Source organism: Letharia lupina (assembly GCF_014066315.1).
Source record: "Letharia lupina isolate WasteWater1 chromosome Unknown contig_24, whole genome shotgun sequence".
NCBI classification, from domain to species: Eukaryota; Fungi; Ascomycota; class Lecanoromycetes; order Lecanorales; family Parmeliaceae; genus Letharia; species Letharia lupina.
Window position 1 is genome coordinate 560241 of NW_023502993.1, and position 20211 is coordinate 580451.

The window sequence follows — 20211 nt, forward strand, 5'->3', positions numbered from 1 at the left end:
CCCCTCTAATGCAAGGCTAATTTCATAGCCTCATCTTTCTCTTTCAACTATAAAAGTCCGAACACAGAGCCCTCTCACGTCGGTTGAACCATAAGCTCAGAAAAAATAATCGCAGATATGATTTTGGTGCTGAACAGAGGTGGTATTCCGGGTTTCGGGCCCTATTCTCTGCCGACTTGCAAGGTATACGAGTATGCGTATTCTCTAGGAGCTATTCGCGATGTATTTTGGTAAGTCGAAGCCGAGCGTCCGTTGTCGCAAATATTCCTGGCCAGCGCATCAAAACAGCAAATAGAAATCGACGCAATGCAGTGCGATGCGACGCGATGCAAGTTTGACGCGACGCGAGGTGACACAATACGATACGCTGTATATGTGGGGAAAAGCTACCAGCAACCGTCATCTTGCACGTCACTCTCTATGGATAATCAGACGCAAGTCCCACTTCCACTCAAAGAATTAGGAGATGAACACTCTCTTCATCCTCGTCTCTAAGCTCAGCCTCGCGAAATCTTAACACTGACCCACGAACCAATACCATATGAATGCAACTGCCCAACTTACCGCGATCCGTCTGCAGCGCCTTCGCAACTCGCGTCTCCCGTGCCAAGACTTGCCGCAGATCCGCCCGGCCCGACAGCTCGTGCAGCGAGACCGGCAATGCTGGCCCTGCTGGGCTTCGTTGGGGCAAATCTCGCGTTCGCGACGCTCGGTTTCAGTCGGAGAGGATGCGAAGCCTTGGATAAGCTGCACGGGCCATGCGTGCTTCATTTTTTCTTCTCGTCCCTCTGGCGATGATGTTATGATAAGATTTCTGAGCATAGGGACCTTGTTTCCCTCATGTCGACGGGGACGCTCCGTTGCTGCAAGAAATCCGTGATTGGCAACGGCAACGTGTTTGAACTCGTGCTGCGTTTCTTGGTGATGCATTCTGGTGTTACGAGTCGAGCTTTGGGAATCATGATTGTTGATCTCTTCGCAGTCTTCGTTTCAGAATACTCCGCCTTTTAAACGCCTATCCCATGATTGTCTGCAGTTCTTATTCGACAGGAAGACTTTCCCCATCAAGGTCATTCTCAAAGAAGAAGCGCATAGAGAACATGCAGAGGTTGGAAAGATTCGTCTGCCTAGCGATGGTAGAACATTGTAATCCCAAGATGATTCGATCGGTGCGCAAGCAGATGGCAACAGATCGATGAGCCAGGTTCTACCTTTCCCCAGCTCTTCTCTGACAGGTCCGCTGCGGTTCACCGTCCTCGAGTCTGCCGTCACATCGGAAACGCAGCAGCGCTGGTGGCGCTTGGAGACTTTTGACACTAGGTGATGTTTACAGCACGCCCAAGGGCGATGGCAAGGGATGGCAGAGTAAGACCTCCAGATCTTAGTCTAGACCCTGTTGCCCAAAACAAGTTAGACTGGCTTACATTACCTTAGCTTCTCGCTAGTTTTACGCTAGAGTAAGTGCGACCGTAACTTACCTTGCTTGGACTTGACTCATAGTGGGACGTAGCAGAGGCAGAGTTAAGTGGTTAAGTCCCATCTTGGAAAGAGCGCCAACTGCCGTAAATATGGTCTTTGGGCACTTTCAACTGCCCAACATGCATGGAGCGGCTATAGTAAAGGACCTGAACGAGTATCTCGATATTCTTGGACAACCGTCATTATTCAAGCTATATACTCAAATATGCTTTTGCTTTTCAGTGGCCGATGCTTCCTCACATTTAGCAATCATCAACATGTTGACGAGTGGTCTCGAACGACTGTCCGCGAGCTTTCCATGGCTAGCAGGCAAGGTCGTCAACGAAGGTTCAGGTGAAGGCAACTCCGGCATCTTCAAGATCAAACCATTGGAGGAAATTCCTCGTCTGGTCGTGAAAGATCTCAGACACGACCCCTCAGTACCAACGATAGACGCCCTCAGACGAGCTAATTTCCCCTTCAGCATGCTAGACGAAACCATCATTGCGCCTCTCAAAACCCTTCCAGGAAGCTCCGACGAATCCGCATCGGACTCGGCACCAGTCTTCGTCCTCCAAGCCAATTTCATCACCGGCGGTCTCCTGCTCACCTTCGTTGGCCAGCACATCACAATGGACATGACTGGCCAAGGTCAGATCATCCATCTCTTCTCAAAAGCTTGCCGCAATGAAAAGTTCACAAGCGAAGAACTGTCATCCGGCAACCTTGCCCGCGGCAACCTCATCCCCTTACTCGACGACTCCTATAAACAAGGCTCCGAGCTCGCTTATCAGATTGTGAAACCCACGCCATGTCATCCCATCTCCAACGACACCAACAGCCACACGGCTCCACCTTCTCCTCCAGAATGCACCTGGACCTACTTCACGTTCGACCCAGGCTCGCTCGCCGCTTTGAAATCATCAGCCACGAAGAACATCACCCTCCACTCAGGCTACATCTCCACCGACGACGCCCTCAGCGCCTTTATCTGGCAATCCGTCATCCGCGCCCGCCTCCCCCGTTTAAATCCCACAGCTGAGTCAACTATCGCCCGCGCCGTCGATGTACGGCATTATCTGGATATTCCAGGGACGTATCCAGGACATGTGCAGAATATGACGTATCATACGTACACTTTTGAGAAGTTGGTTGAGGAGCCGCTGGGCGGTGTCGCATCACAGCTTCGCTCGGCTTTAGATCCCAAAACATCGAATCTAGGGTACAACACCCGTGCCCTCGCCACCTCACTTAACCGCTCACCAGACAAAAATATCCTCTCCGTCACAGCGACGCTTGACCTATCAGCGGACATCATGTTGAGTTCGTGGGCGAAATTAGACTGTTATGAACTTGATTTCAACCTTGGATTGGGCAAACCTGAGTCTGTGCGGAGACCGCAATTTGAGCCGGTCGAGAGTTTGATATATCTAATGCCCAGGGCGCTGGATGGCGAGATCGCGGTTGGGATTTGTTTGAGGGATGAGGATATGGAGAGGTTGAAGGCGGATGAGGAGTTTGCGAAGTATGGCAGGTATATCGGGTGACGGATAGCTCATCAAATATTGAGAGGTGAGAACAGCAGTGGCAACGCGTACTTGTGACCGAAACGACGAGGATCTTGACCACATGTGAGAACGCATAAAACGTTCAGCTATAAACACAGGCAAGGTGTTGTCAGCTTACATAGCCATACCGTATCATCCCATATGCCACTTGCTTGCTTTTGCAGTCTGCAGCTGTCCAATCAAGATTTGCTGGAGGCCTATGATTCCTCTCTCCGCTGTCCCGCCTGGATAAGGTGTCGCAGAGCCAACCCTCGTACTCGCCAGATACAGAATTGTCAAGCTTCGAGCACCGAGACCAGACGCCCGCTCAATCAAGGCGGTTCGATCAGACGTGCGTTGTCTGCCCTCTGTGGCCATCATCTCGAAGCTTGTGAGTAAACAAACAATCGAGACTTAACCCGTGGAAAGCTTGACGAAAAAAGCATCGCCCCGAATGCTAGCGACGTGGTGGCCCTGTAAACAAGATCTATAACACGACGACTGCTATTCGAGTTCCACCCCAACGGCGACAGCTGTTCTGAGAGCCGTCAAGATGCGGATGACGTTCCAAGTACCAGTCTAGTTGACACTCGCGCCCGATTTGCGAAATGGGAATACCACCTACGCTACAATCCACCGCGCTCTCAAGCTTCGCTATCGGATGACTGGATTCTGGACTGCATTTTGTACTACATTCCGCCAAGAGGTGGAAGATGATCGGTTAGATCAAGGATGACTGGCAGCAGTTTACAAGCACCGAGTCGACGTTGAAGCATTCCTATAGTGCTATAAGACGTGGACCAAGAGCGTCCGACGCCTGCTTCTCACTTACAACGCACGCCGGGGAAGGCAGGGGATTGAGACGCTGATGAGGGTATTGGCGTGGCGTTCGTGTCTTAGGATCCATTTTGTATGCGTGCGCTTGAAAGTAGTGGTTGATTACCATGCGCGATTGTAAAGGCGGAAGCGTTCAGGTGACGGAATCATGGTAGGATTCGTTGGGTGAGGGTACGTACTGGAACATAGGACTAGAGCATGAAGACGTACGTTTGATTGGGGACAAATTCTATTGCGCTACTGGGTGTGTCTTATTATGATGTGATGATGAAGAGTGTGAAATTGTTTCCTTTCGTGATTGTATGCTTTCGGACTAAGTACACTACCAGTTCCTTGAGGGATTCGATGAAGTAGATAGCTCTTCACCGTGTAACTCAGTTTAAAGCAGCAGCAGCAGTTCAGGCCGGTAACCGTAACTGGAACCGGGGAAACAAACATCTTATACTCGACTATGGAGGTATCATTCACTTGCCATTCGGCGCACCGTTCACACCGACCGCAACTCCCTGGGAATACCCCGCTTCCATGGGCACGGAATGGGGCACCATCTTCTTCATCGGACGTACATCCGGCTTGGGCTCCGTAAGCGGCGCCGACAAACCGACACGGTCGAGAGTGCTATAGCTCCCCACATCGCCGTTGGTATCGGCGTGCGTGATGAGTTCTTTCCGCCGTGTATCGACAAGGAGGCGTATCAGATCCGGACGCATGTAGTGGCCGCCGAAGTCGGCGAGGGATTTGGGCAGGTGGGCCTCGTCGAGGTCGATCTGGTTACATTAGCGGTTAGGGTTTGGGTCTCGACGATTGCGTGCGCAGGGGGGAATGGTTCATCGTGCTTACGTTCACGTATACCAATCCCTCGAAATCCTTGGGCGGTCGGGCCAGTAGGCTACCGTCGGGACCGTAGATCCTGGTGTGCCCGTTGTAGCACTCCGGTGTCTCGACTTCGACGCCCGGAGGTGTGTTCTTCGCAACGCCTTCTTGGGACAGGCGCTGGAAGGGCGCGAGCACGTAGGTGCAAGTTTCGATGGCATAGGCTGGGCTGACGATGTCGGAATTGGGGTCGCTGACGTTAGTGTACGGGTCCGGATAGTTGAGAGTGGTTTTGTCTGGGTAGATGGGCCATGCTGCGATGTGGACCTGGGAGATTATCGTATTAGACAAAGCAGCCAATGCACTCGCTTGCCAGATTCGAGATTTACCTGCTCCCCAAGACTGGCCGCATAGGCCTTCAAAAAGGGGTTCATGTTCTCCCAGCAGTTCAGCTGTCCAACCCGTCCAATATCAGTGTCAACGACGGACTCAAAGGTGTCTCCAGCCCCATCGCCGAAGATGAGCTTCTCAACATGCGTTGGCTTGATCTTTCGTCGATGGTTGAGGATATCTCCCGTTGGTCCGATGAGTACCTGAGCAAGATGCAGAGTTGCCATGTCGATCTCGCTGTAACCCATGGAGACGTAAATGCCGTTCTCACGCACTGCGGCACGAATCCGACGCATTTCATCGGAATCAGATGGCAGACTGTTCTCGCGGTAGGCTTTCAGGAAGGGAAGAGACTGTTGGTAATTGATCTTCCACATCCAGTAAGGATAACCCGGAATCCCTACCCCATTCTGTGAGTGGTGATGAACCGATCACAGGTTGCGAGTTTCTGGGAGCAATACAAACTTCGGGGAAAGCAACAAGCTTGCATCCTGCCTTGCCAGCTTCATTAATCCAGTGTATGGTTTTCTGGACTGATGCTTCCAGGTCGAACCACCCAGGCTCGGCGGTGACGGCCGCAGCTTTATATTTCTTGATTTGGGCGGGCATCTTGAAAATTCAGTTGGTGGGTGAATCGTCTATCCGGTGCCTTTGTGGTATATTTCGATGATGATTATTTTGTTAGAATTGATGATGGAAGCTTGGGGGCTCTGCCTTTCTAAAGTCGTGGAAAGCCTCTTGGAGACGGTGAATGGAAGATAAGAAAATCAAGTGTCATTGGTGCAGAAGAACACTTCCACGGTCTTTGATTCATTTATCTCTTTCGTCATGTTCGCGTATACCTATACTGAAGTGATATGCAACTGTCTGATGCATAATGATGAAGTCGGCTATTCCAAGAGATGCTCCGCAGCAGAGCATTCTCGACATGGAAGCTCTCATGAAGATCTTGTACGGAAGAGGCTTTGCATGCTGATCCGGTAGTGAGAGAAGCTCAGTGCCCCTATGACATTTGATCAGACTATCTTCCCAGAAAGACACTCGCCAAAGGGGTATTTGATAAGGCGATTGTCACCAAGACGCTGCCAATCAGGGTTTCGCAGGCCAGGTAGAGGCAACCAGTCAGGTTCGCATGAAACCGGATCACGTGGAGTGCATGGGGGAGACATGCGTTGTAGGAAGGTGTTCGCCCAATCATACTGGGAGTGCATATCAACTTATCAAGCACCATTCCCCCGGATCTGCGAGTCTGACGTTTGGAGCTAAGCTCAATTCAATGATTCGTGGGGTTTGTCTCCGCGGAATTCCTGCGTCCAGTAAGTGAAGGACGTCGATAAACCAGAAGTCCATCAAAAGTGCGTGAGAACTGCAAAGAATTCGCTGTTGCATGAACCACTCCTTGGCCGATGACTTACCCCGCTCGCGTCAATTGGGCCTAGTCCGGTACAGGTATAGTGCCCGTCCGTGAATTGCAGCACTAGCTCCGTAAGGAAACAGAGAGAGAAAATTGCCTATGTATGTCATGGAAAGCGCATCCATCGACGCACGCTAATCGCCTGTACTTAGAGAAGTATCGGCATGCAGGGTGCTCCTCTCCATTCGAGACTGCTTGATTTAGGAGGAATCCTGTCAGAAACTGCCAACCCAGCTAGCCGTGGGGGTACCACCCCACTTAGGACTCTTCTATGTGTGTACCTTGTGCTATCTGCTGGGAAGGCGAAGCTGTTCAGATACTCGATGTGCCACTGCGGTATCCATCGTCTGTGCTAATTTCACCATGAACAATGAGCAGATCGCTACCTTTGTAACGGTCTGGGATGATCCCACTCTATCATTGCTTTTCAAATTCGGCATCCTCATTGATTCGATGATGAGCCATAGCGTTAAACCGCCGCGCCTCCTCCAATAGTCAACTTCTGACTGACCATCCACCGTCCCGCCCCGCGGGCTAGGAATAAAACAACGTGATCCACGTTTTGAGGCTCTCCAAGGCGCTTCGTTGGACATATGCCCGCAAAGGCTTACTCCAATTTATCGCCCAACATGTCGTCGTCTTTACCATCTTGGATGTAATTTTGTCCTGACAGCCCAGCATGCCCATCTTGATGCCACCAGGCGCAACAGCGTTTATCAAAATCTTCTTGTCTCGAACATCTGACAGCGACGCATCTACTATGGGCTTGGATTTGGGGATTCTGTCTAGCGCATCAAAAAGAGAAACGAAGTGAACTTATCATTCGCAAGCTGGCGCACAAAAGATTCCACTGCAACTTAGCTGCCCGCATACTGGGAACGTCCCGAGTTCCCGTTTACCTGCACACTGATACTGCTCATCGGAACTAGTCATCCGCCATCTCCGACATGCTTATAAACTTGCTGGGTAACGAACAGATGGCCTCGGCAACTTTTCCCAAACACAATATCGAAATCCTCCTCTGCGGCGTTAGAGATATGCTTGAACCCCTCCGTCCCAGCATTGCTCACTCACTGGACCCGACTAACCCATCTGATCGCAGGTGCAATATCGCAGACCGGATCAAGCAATTCCAGGTTGGATCGCGTAGCCTTCAAGTTGAATTCACGCTATCTCGAAATCGTTCTGATCCAACCTCTTGTGGGTTCAGCAAACATCCTTTCATTCCCAACGCGGATGGGCCACCCAGCCGCACGAAAGCGAAATCGACGTACCGGGGCTTCTTCACGCACAACAAACCACAGCTTACTGACTCGCCGACTTGCATCATCCAGCCTTGAGCGCCGCTCAGTGACACGACTGCGTATCCACTGGAGAGGTGCAGCAATAAGAAAGCGTTTTCTCCTTCTTTCTGGCTGTAGCATGTGCTAGATACCGGTGGTGCCGGGTTTGACTACCTTACCTCAGTATAGTACCTCTATTTCCCTCAAGGACACGTCCTCCTCGTCTTGCTTTCCTGCAACGTAAATGGGTTCGGTCCTTCTCTACGCTTCTATCGTCCACGCGGGCGACGGCTTCGGAAATCAGTCTTGGGACTAACAGTCCAGGAATTGGGGGCGGACTATTGGGAGCATTGCCACCAAGAAATCGTTTCTAGCTGCACTTTTTACCCTCTTGCCCATTATTGAACCGCTCGCTCAGCATAACTATGACTTCGTTTTTAGCGGACCTAGCTAATAGCGTTTTTCTTCTTCTATTCCGGTCACGTTTCCTTTCAATACGGGTAGGTAGGTACGTAGGATTCACCACAGCTAAATTTATACGCAAAGTTCACGGTCAGTCTAGCTCCGACCTCTCCAGGCGCGACGTCAGCAGCAACTATCCCTTCGAAGCCATTCGCCGGCCTCGATCCCATTCCGATTGTGTCAGAGCAACATAGCTCGTAACACATATGATCCGATACAACGCCTTGTCTGCTCTCTCTTTTTCCATTTTCTCCGACCAAGGTAGCCCTCTCAAAGTCGCACACCCTAGAACATGAAATTATCGAAGAACCTTGGGACTACCCTCGTAAACACTTTTGAAGCGGCTCCGTGGACAGTTGTGGTGAATGGGCAGTGGCCGCGGGAGATTTAGGGGGAAACAGAACGGGGAAGAAGAGCATGACAACTCCATAACGGCCAGTTGGAGCAAGGCACAACTTGGGTGAAAACAATCAACTCCCAACTTGAAATCTAATAGTCGCGGGAGCTTCTGAAGAACAAGCCTTCACAGACGACAGTCTTCTGTTCAGCCATGGGAAATGATCGAAATCTCTTCCATTCCTTACTATAATCACATCTTCAAATGGAAAATCTACGAGTTCTGAAACGAATTAGCCTTCCTGATGGAATACATAAGGAACGAGATCGGCGGTAGACTCGATGTACGTTCAAAATGGCAATGCAGGCATAGTGCTCTTTTATGGTGAGTCTTTCCAAGAAGAATCATCGCCAGCTACGGTAGGAAGGTCCAGGAGAAGGTAGGCGACAGAACCCGTCTCGCGTTTGCAGCAAGTGAAACCGTTCACATGCTTAGCTTGAAATTTCTGCAAGGTTCGGGCCTCGTCGCTTGAACGGTTCCTTTCCTTACCCCTGATTGCATAATCCTTAAGAAAAAAGAAAAAAAATTCCCACAGTTCTGGCACACCCCAAAATCAAAAATCAAAATCTCAATTATTCTTATATAGATTCACAACCTGATAGTCTAATAATTATAAAATATATACTTTATACACTCAAATATCTATTATTAAAGTATTTAAAAAATTTAATTTCTACAACGTAAGTAAAATAATAAACTACTGATTTAACATTGCGCTAAAAAATCATCTAAATAAATGCTAAGATTTTTTTTTTACCTCGACTATTCTAAAGCTGTCAAGAGTATCTCGTAAAATTTACTATTATTCTATTTTACAATAATATAACGAATAATTTAAATCTTTTAAGAATTTTATAATCTAATCTATACTCTATTTATTAAATTTTAATAATTTTCTAGATTATAATTAATTGTGGTTGTGAACCTATACAGAAAAATTGAAATTTTTGATTTTTGAATTTGGGGTGTGCCAGAACTGTGGGAAATTTTCTTTCTTTCTCAAGGATTATGCAATCAGGGGTAAATGTTTCATACTTTCGCCATCTCGCCCCCACGGTTGTCAAAGATGTGGCGCATTCAATGTCCTATTGCGCAACCAAAGTCGGCCATCCATCGCGCCGGATCTGAGTCAATCAATATTAGGGAGTTTCAGACCACTTTTTTTAAAGCGTGGATTTTTCAAGTTGTGGGAAAATCAGCGATTTGCCACCAACTGTTGGTGGCAAATCGCTGAAATTCCCACAACTTGAAAAATCCACGCCATCCATCAAAGGTACCCTGGGATACCTTTGGTGAAGAAAATCGGCCTATTTGGTGGATTTCTTGTGTCGATATTCTACATCTCTTAGCAAATCTATCCAATTAAAAGGCCTTTCTTCTTATCACTACTACTATTATCTCTTATAGCTATCACCTCTTATACGTCTACGTCTTTTCTACCGTTCTTTCTATTACGCCGTCGTAAATTTCCCCCCCTTAATAGCGCGAAAGAAAGTCTCTACGAATAAGTTAGGGTTAGAGTTAATCTCTAAGAATTAAATACGGGGAAAATTATACGATTTTCTCGGGTAATAACTAAGCGGATCTATCACAGATTTACCAAAGAAGCTTATTTGGTAGTGAGGGTTTTTAGATTAATCTATTTTGTCATAGCTGAAAGTCTGAATATTCCACGATTCCACAGCAAAAAAAAAAGTGGTCTGAAACTCCCTAATATTTGATTAGTGACGGTACTGGATTGATTAGTATGCGGAATCATCAGCCACACCAGCCACGTCTCCAGTAGGGTTTGGCTCCGGGCAGTCTGCTGTGCCACATGTGGGAAACCTCGAATTACGGAGTACCCCTCCTTTTCCCTTGTAGGAGTATCTACTTACATTACTTTAGATAGGCCAAACTATCGGCGGGCCTTATCTTCCCCCCACCGTATCAGCTATGAAGGTTCGGGAGGCAACCGAGTACGAGTAGTGCCGGCGCAATGACCACGTCTGCTGCAGGTACGCCCCACGCCTGCATGGCATTTCCTCTCATCCAAGGAAACCCAGCTTGTGTTCCCGAGAAACGGAGGGGATGTAGTGAGCTTACCAGGCTACCTATTGCGCGCAGCCGAGACTAGGTAGGTACGAATATGCAAGGTCATGAGCCGGTGTCCAGAAGATGATGGCACCACCGATTTGCGTCTTCGACACGATGATTCAACTGGTGACAAGCATCCAACTTTAGGTCTTCGGTCCTAAATGTGAACCTTACTTTAGGACTCTAGTCTTGATAGAAGTGCGTTCAACTTTAGGACTTCAGTCCTAAATATGTAAGGTCCTATTGGCATGGGTGGCTTGACTAATATATACTTTATCTTTACCGTGCCCCTGGTGCCATCACAAGTGCAATTTTGGTGGCCCCGCCTCATTTGGCCGCAACCATCAGATGAAGCATGGAACAGAGAGCAATTGACAGCGAGGTACTTGTTAGGGGAACATTCCTCTCACCTTCATTACTGTTTGCCCCTCTAAAGGCTTTCTGGAACCATGTCGTCGCCAACAGGATCCAACGCAAGCGCCGGCAATGTCTTGGTTGCGGTCAGTTGGACGTTCTTCGTCGTCTCCCTGGTTGTCGTTGCGCTACGCTTCTACGCCGATATCTTCATCATACATCTCGTGAGGATAGACTCATACCTTACCTTTCTGACCTTTGTAAGCCACGCTTCCCCTCAAGTCCATACACAAATTTGGCTCCATACTGATACCCACGCCCAGCTGTTGGTCATTGTGTCGCAAGTTTTTACGCAAATTAGCGTTCACTATGGAATGGGGACGCACATCGATGCCTTGACCCCCAATGCCGTAGTATTGGCCCTCAAATATTGCTGGGTCGCGCAGCCCTTCCAACTGCTCGCGCTGGCATTCGGGAAGATCGCAGCAGTGACATACTTAGCTACGATCCACGGACCGCGCAACGCAAATATCAAGCTAGCATTCCTGTGGATAGTCGGCCTGGTCCAGCTATTGAGCGGCATTGTGATACTCGGGTTCATCTACTCGCAGTGCTCGCCCATGACAAAGCTCTGGAACGTAGAAATTCCTGGTACATGCAATGGTCGGGCAAGGAATGTATATATGGCGTATCTGGATGGAAGTGAGTCGACTATCGCTCTGGCACATGGCCCAAGGAATGATGCTGAATATCTAGGCCTCTCTGCGTTCTCTAATCTGTGTATCTCCCTGTATCCAACTTTGATATTCTGGAACCTGCAGATGAAGACAACGAAAAAGGTCGTTCTTTGTCTTTTGTTTGGAACGGGGGTGATGTTCGTTCGCAATATGAATTGGAACGTCAGACTGTAACACTGACACTATGCAGAGCCGCTGTTTGTGCTGTGTTCAAGACGACTAAAGTTAGCACGCTGGGGAAAACGACCGATATTACATGTAAGTTATCGAGAAGTCATGCCAAGGCTAGGCATGAGAAGTAGACTGAGTTCGCATAGATGATATGACGGGTCTGATGACCTGGACCGCGTAAGTCTCGGCATCCTCGGTGCGCTTTGAATAGGGAGCACTCACCTGACAGCCTATAGTGTGGAACAGTACACCGTCCTCCTAGCCGGCTCTATCCCACCCCTCCGTCCGGCCATCAAAGAGCTCTTCAACAAAGCCTCAAGCACGACCTACTACCGCAGCCGCAACACCAACACGCTCCGCCTCGACGATGAAGCCACACTCACCTCATCCACAGTCTCACCAGGCAAGACCTCAGCATACACAGTAGGCACCAAGGGACGGTCTGAGGCTTTTAATGGAAAGAGAGATAGTACGGAGAAAATACTCAGCGAGATGGGCGAGGGCGGAATCATGATGACGACGAGAATTGAAGTAGAGAACAGGATTTATGCACAGAGGATGAATGCGAGTAGGGATCAGATGGTTGCGAGGAACGGGAGGGAAGGGGTTTGAGTGAGCTTGTTCTCGCTGCTTGTTTTAGGTACATACATGTCTTCACTGATGATGTCACTCTTGCATCGCAAATGAGAGGCTGTACAAGAATCCCTTGATGGGCAATTGCCATGACTGCGAAACTCTTGAGAGGTGAGGCACAAGGCTATCGTCGACCCCTCTCCAAAGGGCTCTCCAGGCTCGTTGCAGCAGGACGAAACCGCTTTGACTAACCTGCACTGTGTGGCTACTGTTTCCCCGTTTATGGATGCGTTAGTGCACTGTGTGGCTTCTCGCAGGTGTCAACGTCTCGCTTCGTAGCCACAAAGGCTATCTGTGATCCCAAGACTCTTCCATAGCTCTGACAGAATGCGTTAACTAGACTGTCGGCCGAGCAGCTGATAGTGATGATGAATTATCTTACTGATAGGATCACTCTGGACGTGGTTTTTCGATCGAACAAGCAGATGTTGATCATGTAAGAGGGGCTTGAGATTCCCACCGCCAGGCAGTTGTGATTGCCTGCCGGATTAGAGGACACGTGAAAAGTCGCAATCAGACAACGTAAATGCTGTCAAACTGTGAGAGACAATATCCCCTTCGCCCAGTGGGAGACCAAGGTTCCTCAGGTCAGGATGAAGATTGGAAATTCAGCTGGGGGCTGTGCATGAACTCGCTCCTATGGGAAGCACAGCCTAGAGGACAGGATCTGTCGGACCAGAGAGAACACCAAAGGGTATGCCACATTGTACTCAATAGTCAGAATTGCCGATCCCCTTCACTGGCATTGATCAGAAGGTCTCCAGGTATCGAATGCAAGACTTCTCAACTTTCCAAGAGCTCTTAACGGTCTCGCAGGCCCAAAAGAGTCATCCACCAACCGAGATGATTCCGAGCGAGATACTTGTAAGATGATGTTTTTTTCTTACCCGTCCCTCATCACCAAAAACCTGGCGAATTGCCTGGGATGTATCGCGAGACAAGAGCTGAAAAGGAGTGGAAGAGTCTTGCGATAAGCTGACGTAAGCCATGAACCACGTGATCGGAGAATTTAACGACGGGAAATTTTCAGCATCGATCCTTTTCTGCCACCTTGAACATCTTGAACTCTGTGACACAGATGGTAAGGCGTCAACGTTCTCTTTGTCCCAACTGAACAACCATAATTCGGTTGTCGCACCGATCGCATTCATCATCGCAGGGTCAATACGCGATTGAGTCAGGCAATGCTCGGAGTCCTAATCATTGTTGGCAACGATCAGGAGTCCATGTATTTGGCGCGCGCCATAATGGGTCGGTTGCCAAAAGCTATTTTGGAAATTGCACCAATTGTATGACAGGCGTCTCATGGCGCCCTGCTGGGAACTTGTGTTCCTCTAACCGCAGCAGATCCTGCGGCGCAAACCCTCAGCCCAGTCGTTTCAGGCTCTCATTGGTGGCTTGGGCATCCCTTGACTCTATCAGACGGCTGGTGGACAGCATATCATCGAGGTCGATATTGTGAACAGGTAGAGTCTGCTCGCCTGCTTATGCCTTCTTGTTGCTTGCTTCACTATATAAAGACTTCCGCCATGCTGCCAATTTATTTTCCTCCCATAGTTAAGAGCTCCTTTAGTATATACTTCTTGGCCCGCTATATATTATACAATTATCAGTTCCTCTAGGACCCAGAACAATTTTTGACTCCGATTTTCGTCGCATCTCATACTACTTTTGCAAAGCTCTTAGAAAGGCACCATGTCGCACAACATCAACATCACCAACCTCTCCGGCCATGATCAGGACTTCGAAGTCCACGGCTGGAATAGTAATCAGAATATGACGGTCCCTGCGGGTCAGACATTTGTTATCAGCGCAGCGGATGGGTCATCGGGCGCAATAATCGCGCTGCATTTTGGTTTCGAAGGCGAGCAGGCCGAGATCACCAAAGATGGGTTTGGTGGTAAGCCGAGACGGGATGAGTACCGGCTGTTTATCTTGCTAAATCCTCGAATAGGGAACGACTTCATCGATATGAGCAACATCATGGGAGCCGGCGGCAACATGACAGTCCAACAAGTCAATAACCCATCCACCCGCAAAGGTGACCCAATCTTCATGCAAAACCTCAACACTGCGTGGCAAGCAGCGGACGGTCCCACCAAGCAATCCTTGCAGCCATGCGTGCAACTTGATGGCAATGGCAACGTAGTCAGAATCGCCGCTATCAAGGATTACCCCCAGCTGGAGACGTTCGTCCGATCTTTCGCCGATGGACAAACCTATATTGGCAATGGCGCATGGGGTGGAAGCTCAGGAAATCCTAGTGACAATAACCAGTCATCAGCTGCGCAGGGGGATACGGATATCCAGGTAACCTACAATGATGGCGATGCAACACCACCAAGTTAGATACACTCTCCATCTTAGTAGCAATATCATTCTTCCTGATTCTGACAATGATCATATAGCTACCGCTGTCTCTCAATTCAAAAAGCCCGGATCCAAGCTCGTGCAAACTCATCAACGCGATGCCTCCCCCTCCGGCCCAGGCATTATCCTGAACAACCACACCAGCAGCCAACAAACCTACGCCTTCTACAACAACTACTGGAACGGCAACGATACCGCAGGCGCGAACTTCGACCACCAGGATCCCACCGTCCAAGTCGACGCCAACGGCTCGCTCTTCGTAAGCCTACCCACATCCTTCAAAGGGCGCGTCCAGCGCGGAACGCAGCTGCCGGCCACGTGGGTCGAGTTTCAAATCGCCGCATCCAACGACAATGCCGCCCACGGGGACATCAGCCTCGAGCAAGGGTGCGACGGGGCCGCTACCATCAGCGCAACGGACGGAAGTGGGCAGTCGAACGGGTTCACGAACGATGTCTTGTCCGGGGCGCCTGCGGCCGCTATACAGGATAAGCCCGACGGAACGCCCGCGTTGGCGACGACCGTGGGTAATTGGATGAGTGGGCCTAATCAGGCTGCGATTGATTGGGAAAACCAGGCCGTGGGGCAGTCGAAGGCTTATATCCAAGGAGGTACTGGGGTGCCGGATGTGGCGAGCACGAACCAGTGTTTGGCTGTTGATTTTTATTGAGATCTCGTTCAGTCTGTATGAAAGATTTTGGACATCTGGACAGGATTGGTAGTACGGAGTCTTAGCTTTTTGGGATTTGTGGCGCGTCCGGTAGAGTCATGCTTTCATGCATAGGCTCTAGGGATTCCCCATCGTAGAATCAAGCCTTTGGGTGCTTTACCCGTGTCCCAAAATTATTCTCGCTTTCAATCACTCCAGTGTCCTATGAGCCTCATCACAGAAATCTAAAACTCACCAGGCGCCTTGGCAATCTCCAAAACCTCGCAATTGCCTTTCTCGGCTCGGCCCATTAGTCCTGACAGGAGCTTGCCGCGTGCCATCCGACCACGTCCGCGACGCAGCAGATATCACACATCCTAACAAGTAGCCGGACGGTTATTAGACTCCTGGACGGCCTACGTCTCATATTCAAACAGGTTTGCTTCCTCATCACCAAACAAGTTCCGGTTGTGTCACGCCTGATGTTCAACTCGATTTGCTAAAGCTTTGTGGTACACAACTCCACAATCACGAACCACACCGAGTTCTTACCCGTCTCGGTGGATATACTTGGTAAGCAAGTCTGTAGTTTTTCCGGACCTTTGACTCAATTGCGTGCTCTGCATGTTAGCACTCGGAGTTCGATTATCAGGCTGACTCCATGTTCTCTAGCTGCCAAAGGTTGGGACGGTCTCATCTTCCAGCTCTTTGAAGATGCGTTGGCGCCTGGGGTTGTCAGTGTGACCGAAGCTGGGCAGACGATCACTGGAGGCGAGGTACTGGAGAGGAGAGGCTGGGGCGCTTGATGCCGAGCTTAGAAGGCCCGAGAGCAAGGCCTTTGTCTTGAACTCTGTGATCTGTTAACTTCGACCGTGGGCTGTTTGCTGGAGTGGTAAAGGGTCTATTCACATGTTAGCCCTCCCTCGTGAGAGATCTAAAGGCAATCAACTTCTTTCGAAAACGTGGACTCATCCAACATTAATAGGTCATGTGGTGAACTTCAACAATCAGATACACCCTGAGCACAAAAGAGAACAAATAAAATTTAAAGGCTTTTTGTATTTGCTCAGCAATGAGAAGTAAGAAGAGTGTCGTCAAGGTCCATTTCCTTTCCTGTGAATTATCAAGCTGGGAAGAAATGGTTCATAGGCCTGCTCAAGCTCTTCTCCGATTCCCTGCGTTTTCACTCTAGCTCAATCGTCGTAAATCCACCTTCCAAGGTGGTCAACCATATCTAGGCAGCTTCAGACGACAACACAGATAAGACGATCGTCTGTTGAGCTGAATAGAGTGACCGGAAAGGTGGCTTAGATTCCATATGACAATATCGGTTTCATCCATCCGCGACAGCAGTATCTCTCCCGAATGCACGGCCGAAACATGAACCTTGTCAAAGAGCACCTGAAACGCTCCAGTCGGTAACCAATAAACAAAGGCTACACACACTAACGACAGCGGCGATACTTCGGTCACACAAAGCGACATCATCATATTTAAAACATTGGGCTATTAAGATTACCCACCACGGAACGAATATCAGAAACCTTAGAACACCTACCCTATAACATTATTCCATAGATTCTTTACATTCTGGTGGAAATACCACATTTCGTTTAGTATCGACATTCTTCCCCGTCCAACCCTTCGACGTATTCGGTGCTTTTCCTTAAGCCAGAGGTCATACCGACTGAGTCGTACCCAGTGCTCTGCTGAAAATGGAAGAAGAGGACCTCAATACCTGGGGCCGTTTACGGCGGGTGGAATTCCAAAGAATACGCATCCCCAATCTAAGGGGGGAATCGACGGACTCATCGACCGAAGTCGAGATTCCTTTCACCACTGTACCAGACTTCTCCTCCAGATACCCCTGGCAACTCTCAACGACTGCTGCCTTTGAATTCTTACGCCACCTCCCTCTAATCTCCGTATCTACCCTCCCAGAAAACACGCGGGCTTGTGATATTTGCCTCGAGCCATACATGTCAGGCGAGGACCCCGAAAAGCCCACCAAACTTCCGTGCCAACACGTACTCGGGAGGAAATGTATTGGCAAGTGGATCTTACCTCGAGAGACGCGGCCGAATACCACCTGTCCCGTGTGCAGAAGCGAGCTGTTCAGCGACGAAAGATTCAAACCTACACTCTTTTCTCCGCCCGAAGAAGGCGACGTCGCGGATTGGGTGGGAGAGACAACGCTTTCTTACGAAGGAGACCCGAATGCAGAGGAGCGAATGGAGCTCCTCGTGCAAGAGCTACAACGCGTCGGCAGCGTGCTTGGTGGAGAGCCAACATCGTCAACCGCCGAGGTTATGCGGAGTGCCTTGAACCAACATGACGAGTTGATGCGACGACTCGACGGCAGGTTGGCTGGGCATCGCAACCGAGAGCGACTCGCGGAGGACGGCGGCGAACCCTTGAGACCGTCCGACAGGGCCGAGCTTAATTCACTTCAGAGACGTCTACCGCATTTGCTTGAGCTTTCACAAGAACTTCATACCGTGGCGGAGCGGATGTTGGCGGATCGTCAAGAAGATGCGGAGGAAACGGCAACGGCGGGTGATGGAGTGGGTGGAGATGGGGACAGTTGAGGATGTTTAGATGGTCAGCATGGTTACTCGGAGGCGCATTCGGTTCGTTCAGGACAGCTGCAGAAGCATTGAGACGATCTAACCTCAAGGTGGCGGCGATGCTTTGTTTTTCGGGCTCAGTCATTGCCAAGAATAGTCACATGTACTGGCTGGGATGTTCGCACAAGATGACCGGATTCGGAGTGTTACAAGTCCCACCAAGACTTCATAGCTGTCCAATGGGACAAGTTGTCCAAAAATAATTCACAGTCATAGGAGCTCCAATCTTCCCATTTTTGCACAATTTTGTGGATACCAACCGGAATGTGTTGGCTATTTATCTTGAAAATCTTAAAATCGAGTGTACTCAACGTAAGAAACGCAGTATCCCTTACTCATATTGGTACTCATTCGAACTTCGCTCCATTACTGTTGTCGCCTCTTTCTGGTAGCGCACCTCTTAACACTTAGAAACTAGGATTGTCTCTACGCATACTTTTTGCTGAATTCCCTTGCGGGAAGTTGCCAAACATCAAGAAATGCGTAACTCCATTATTTCGCAGTTGATAGCCGAGTAAATACTGCAAACGCTCGATAACCTCGACCACTCATTCGACCGTCTCATATTGACTGCGGCACAAGAGCTCAAAAAAGCCCTACATGAAAGTTGATCTCAAGAAAGAGCCTCCTGAAGGCACCTGAATCATCTCGTAAGCGCCGAAGGTCACAAGATAAGTTCCCAACGACGTGAACACTTACCGATCTCCATCGCCTTCCCAACCCTTCCAAACCTCATGCACATATCATCAACCGCCATCACGGCCGCCCAGACCTCATACCAGGTGGCGATATCTTCCCGCCCGATAGTATCAAGAGTGACTATACACCTTCCGTCTTCTGTACATACATCAGAGTCCATCAGTATGACCCAATAGGCACGGTTTCTCAGACGAATGTCATACAATCGGGTGCTTACGTGATTCGAAACTGTCTGGTATCCTCACATTCACATGGCCTCCCGGGCTACGACTGAACAACTGTTGTTCCTTCAACGCGGGCATTGTGGCTATGATCGAGTAACAGGAATCCCGTGGAGGGCCGGTGGGGCCGGTACATTGTACAATTTGGCGGTTAGAGGTCATGATTAGGCCGAGACTCAGTACACCAGGTCCTTATTCCCTTGATCATCAATCAAGTGATCTCTACTTACATTAAAAAACATGGAAAACGCACCTAGGTTACCAGCGATCCCTCCTTCCGTTCTACCATCTGCGAAACATGTAGTCAGGAGCATAAATGCCGCTCGCTCAAAATCCCGCAAGGTCGCATACGCCACCGGAGTATCGGCGATCTTTGCGATCTCGAAGATGCACAGTCCATCCGCTGCCAGTCGGGGTAGCGATGTCAGCCACCTAGCGAGTGGTCTGGAGGCAGCAAATGGTAGAGAAAGGAAAAATTTCTTACAGCTTACCCATCTGTAAGGCAGAGGGACCTCGAAGTCTCCATCTTCCCTATCGCCGAATGTGAGTAGTTTGGTTGTCCTGGGGATTGTACGGTAGGCATCGGCGCAACTAGCACTCAGGAGATTGCTTTTGTAGGTAACTCCATCGCAATGGACCGTTGGGAGGGTCAAAGACGTGTTGGCACCGAAAGGGGTGATCGGCAGAGAGGACAGGGTCAGGTTGGAGGTCAAAAAAGTAGTGTTTGGGTTGTGTATCCGATTCATCGCAAACGAGTCTTTGAGACTGATAAAGAACAGTGAAACGTGGAGGAACGATATGAAGACCATTCTGTGCATGGAATTCGACGCGATCTCGAGCCTACAAGACCAATGGCCGGAACATAGAGTCCAAAGAAAATGAAGAGAAATTTAGAGGATGTAGATATCTCCCCTCAAGAACGTCAAGCGTTGCGGCAGAACGCTTTACTAGCGATAAGCCTACAACCATACCCCACTCAAAATATAGTCAGGGTGCTTCCTGCGTTCCAAGCACACCATTTGCAGCTATCCGCGCCATATCTAAGCGACCAACAAAATTGACTCCTCGGATAT

The 20211-nt window shown here is 49.4% G+C and overlaps 6 protein-coding genes across 6 annotated transcripts; 4 read left to right on the forward strand and 2 right to left on the reverse strand.

Moving 5' to 3' along the window:
• Positions 1 to 1598: 1598 nt before the first annotated feature.
• HO133_006397 (uncharacterized protein) lies at positions 1599 to 3005 on the forward strand (the record flags this gene model as incomplete). Its single annotated transcript, XM_037297295.1, has 1 exon — positions 1599 to 3005. The coding sequence occupies one exon, from the start codon at positions 1599 to 1601 to the stop codon at positions 3003 to 3005; it is 1407 nt and encodes a 468-aa protein (XP_037147420.1).
• A 1301-nt stretch (positions 3006 to 4306) lies between these two features.
• HO133_006398 (uncharacterized protein) lies at positions 4307 to 5654 on the reverse strand (the record flags this gene model as incomplete). The annotated part of the gene is made up of 4 exons (XM_037297296.1): positions 4307 to 4609; positions 4683 to 4982; positions 5045 to 5445; positions 5507 to 5654. 4 exons carry the CDS (start codon positions 5652 to 5654, stop codon positions 4307 to 4309), a joined length of 1152 nt encoding a protein of 383 aa, XP_037147421.1.
• Positions 5655 to 11126: 5472 nt separating this feature from the next.
• Positions 11127 to 12551, forward strand: HO133_006399 (uncharacterized protein; the record flags this gene model as incomplete). The annotated part of the gene is made up of 6 exons (XM_037297297.1): positions 11127 to 11291; positions 11355 to 11733; positions 11788 to 11905; positions 11959 to 12026; positions 12086 to 12116; positions 12176 to 12551. The coding sequence occupies 6 exons, from the start codon at positions 11127 to 11129 to the stop codon at positions 12549 to 12551; spliced, it is 1137 nt and encodes a 378-aa protein (XP_037147422.1).
• Positions 12552 to 14267: 1716 nt separating this feature from the next.
• HO133_006400 (uncharacterized protein) lies at positions 14268 to 16397 on the forward strand (the record flags this gene model as incomplete). The annotated part of the gene is made up of 3 exons (XM_037297298.1): positions 14268 to 14916; positions 14981 to 15589; positions 16264 to 16397. The coding sequence occupies 3 exons, from the start codon at positions 14268 to 14270 to the stop codon at positions 16395 to 16397; spliced, it is 1392 nt and encodes a 463-aa protein (XP_037147423.1).
• Positions 16398 to 17306: 909 nt separating this feature from the next.
• HO133_006401 (uncharacterized protein) lies at positions 17307 to 18179 on the forward strand (the record flags this gene model as incomplete). Its single annotated transcript, XM_037297299.1, has 1 exon — positions 17307 to 18179. One exon carries the CDS (start codon positions 17307 to 17309, stop codon positions 18177 to 18179), a length of 873 nt encoding a protein of 290 aa, XP_037147424.1.
• A 624-nt stretch (positions 18180 to 18803) lies between these two features.
• On the reverse strand, positions 18804 to 19947 carry HO133_006402 (uncharacterized protein; the record flags this gene model as incomplete). Its single annotated transcript, XM_037297300.1, has 5 exons — positions 18804 to 18856; positions 18918 to 19055; positions 19135 to 19329; positions 19392 to 19541; positions 19623 to 19947. The coding sequence occupies 5 exons, from the start codon at positions 19945 to 19947 to the stop codon at positions 18804 to 18806; spliced, it is 861 nt and encodes a 286-aa protein (XP_037147425.1).
• Positions 19948 to 20211: the final 264 nt, after the last annotated feature.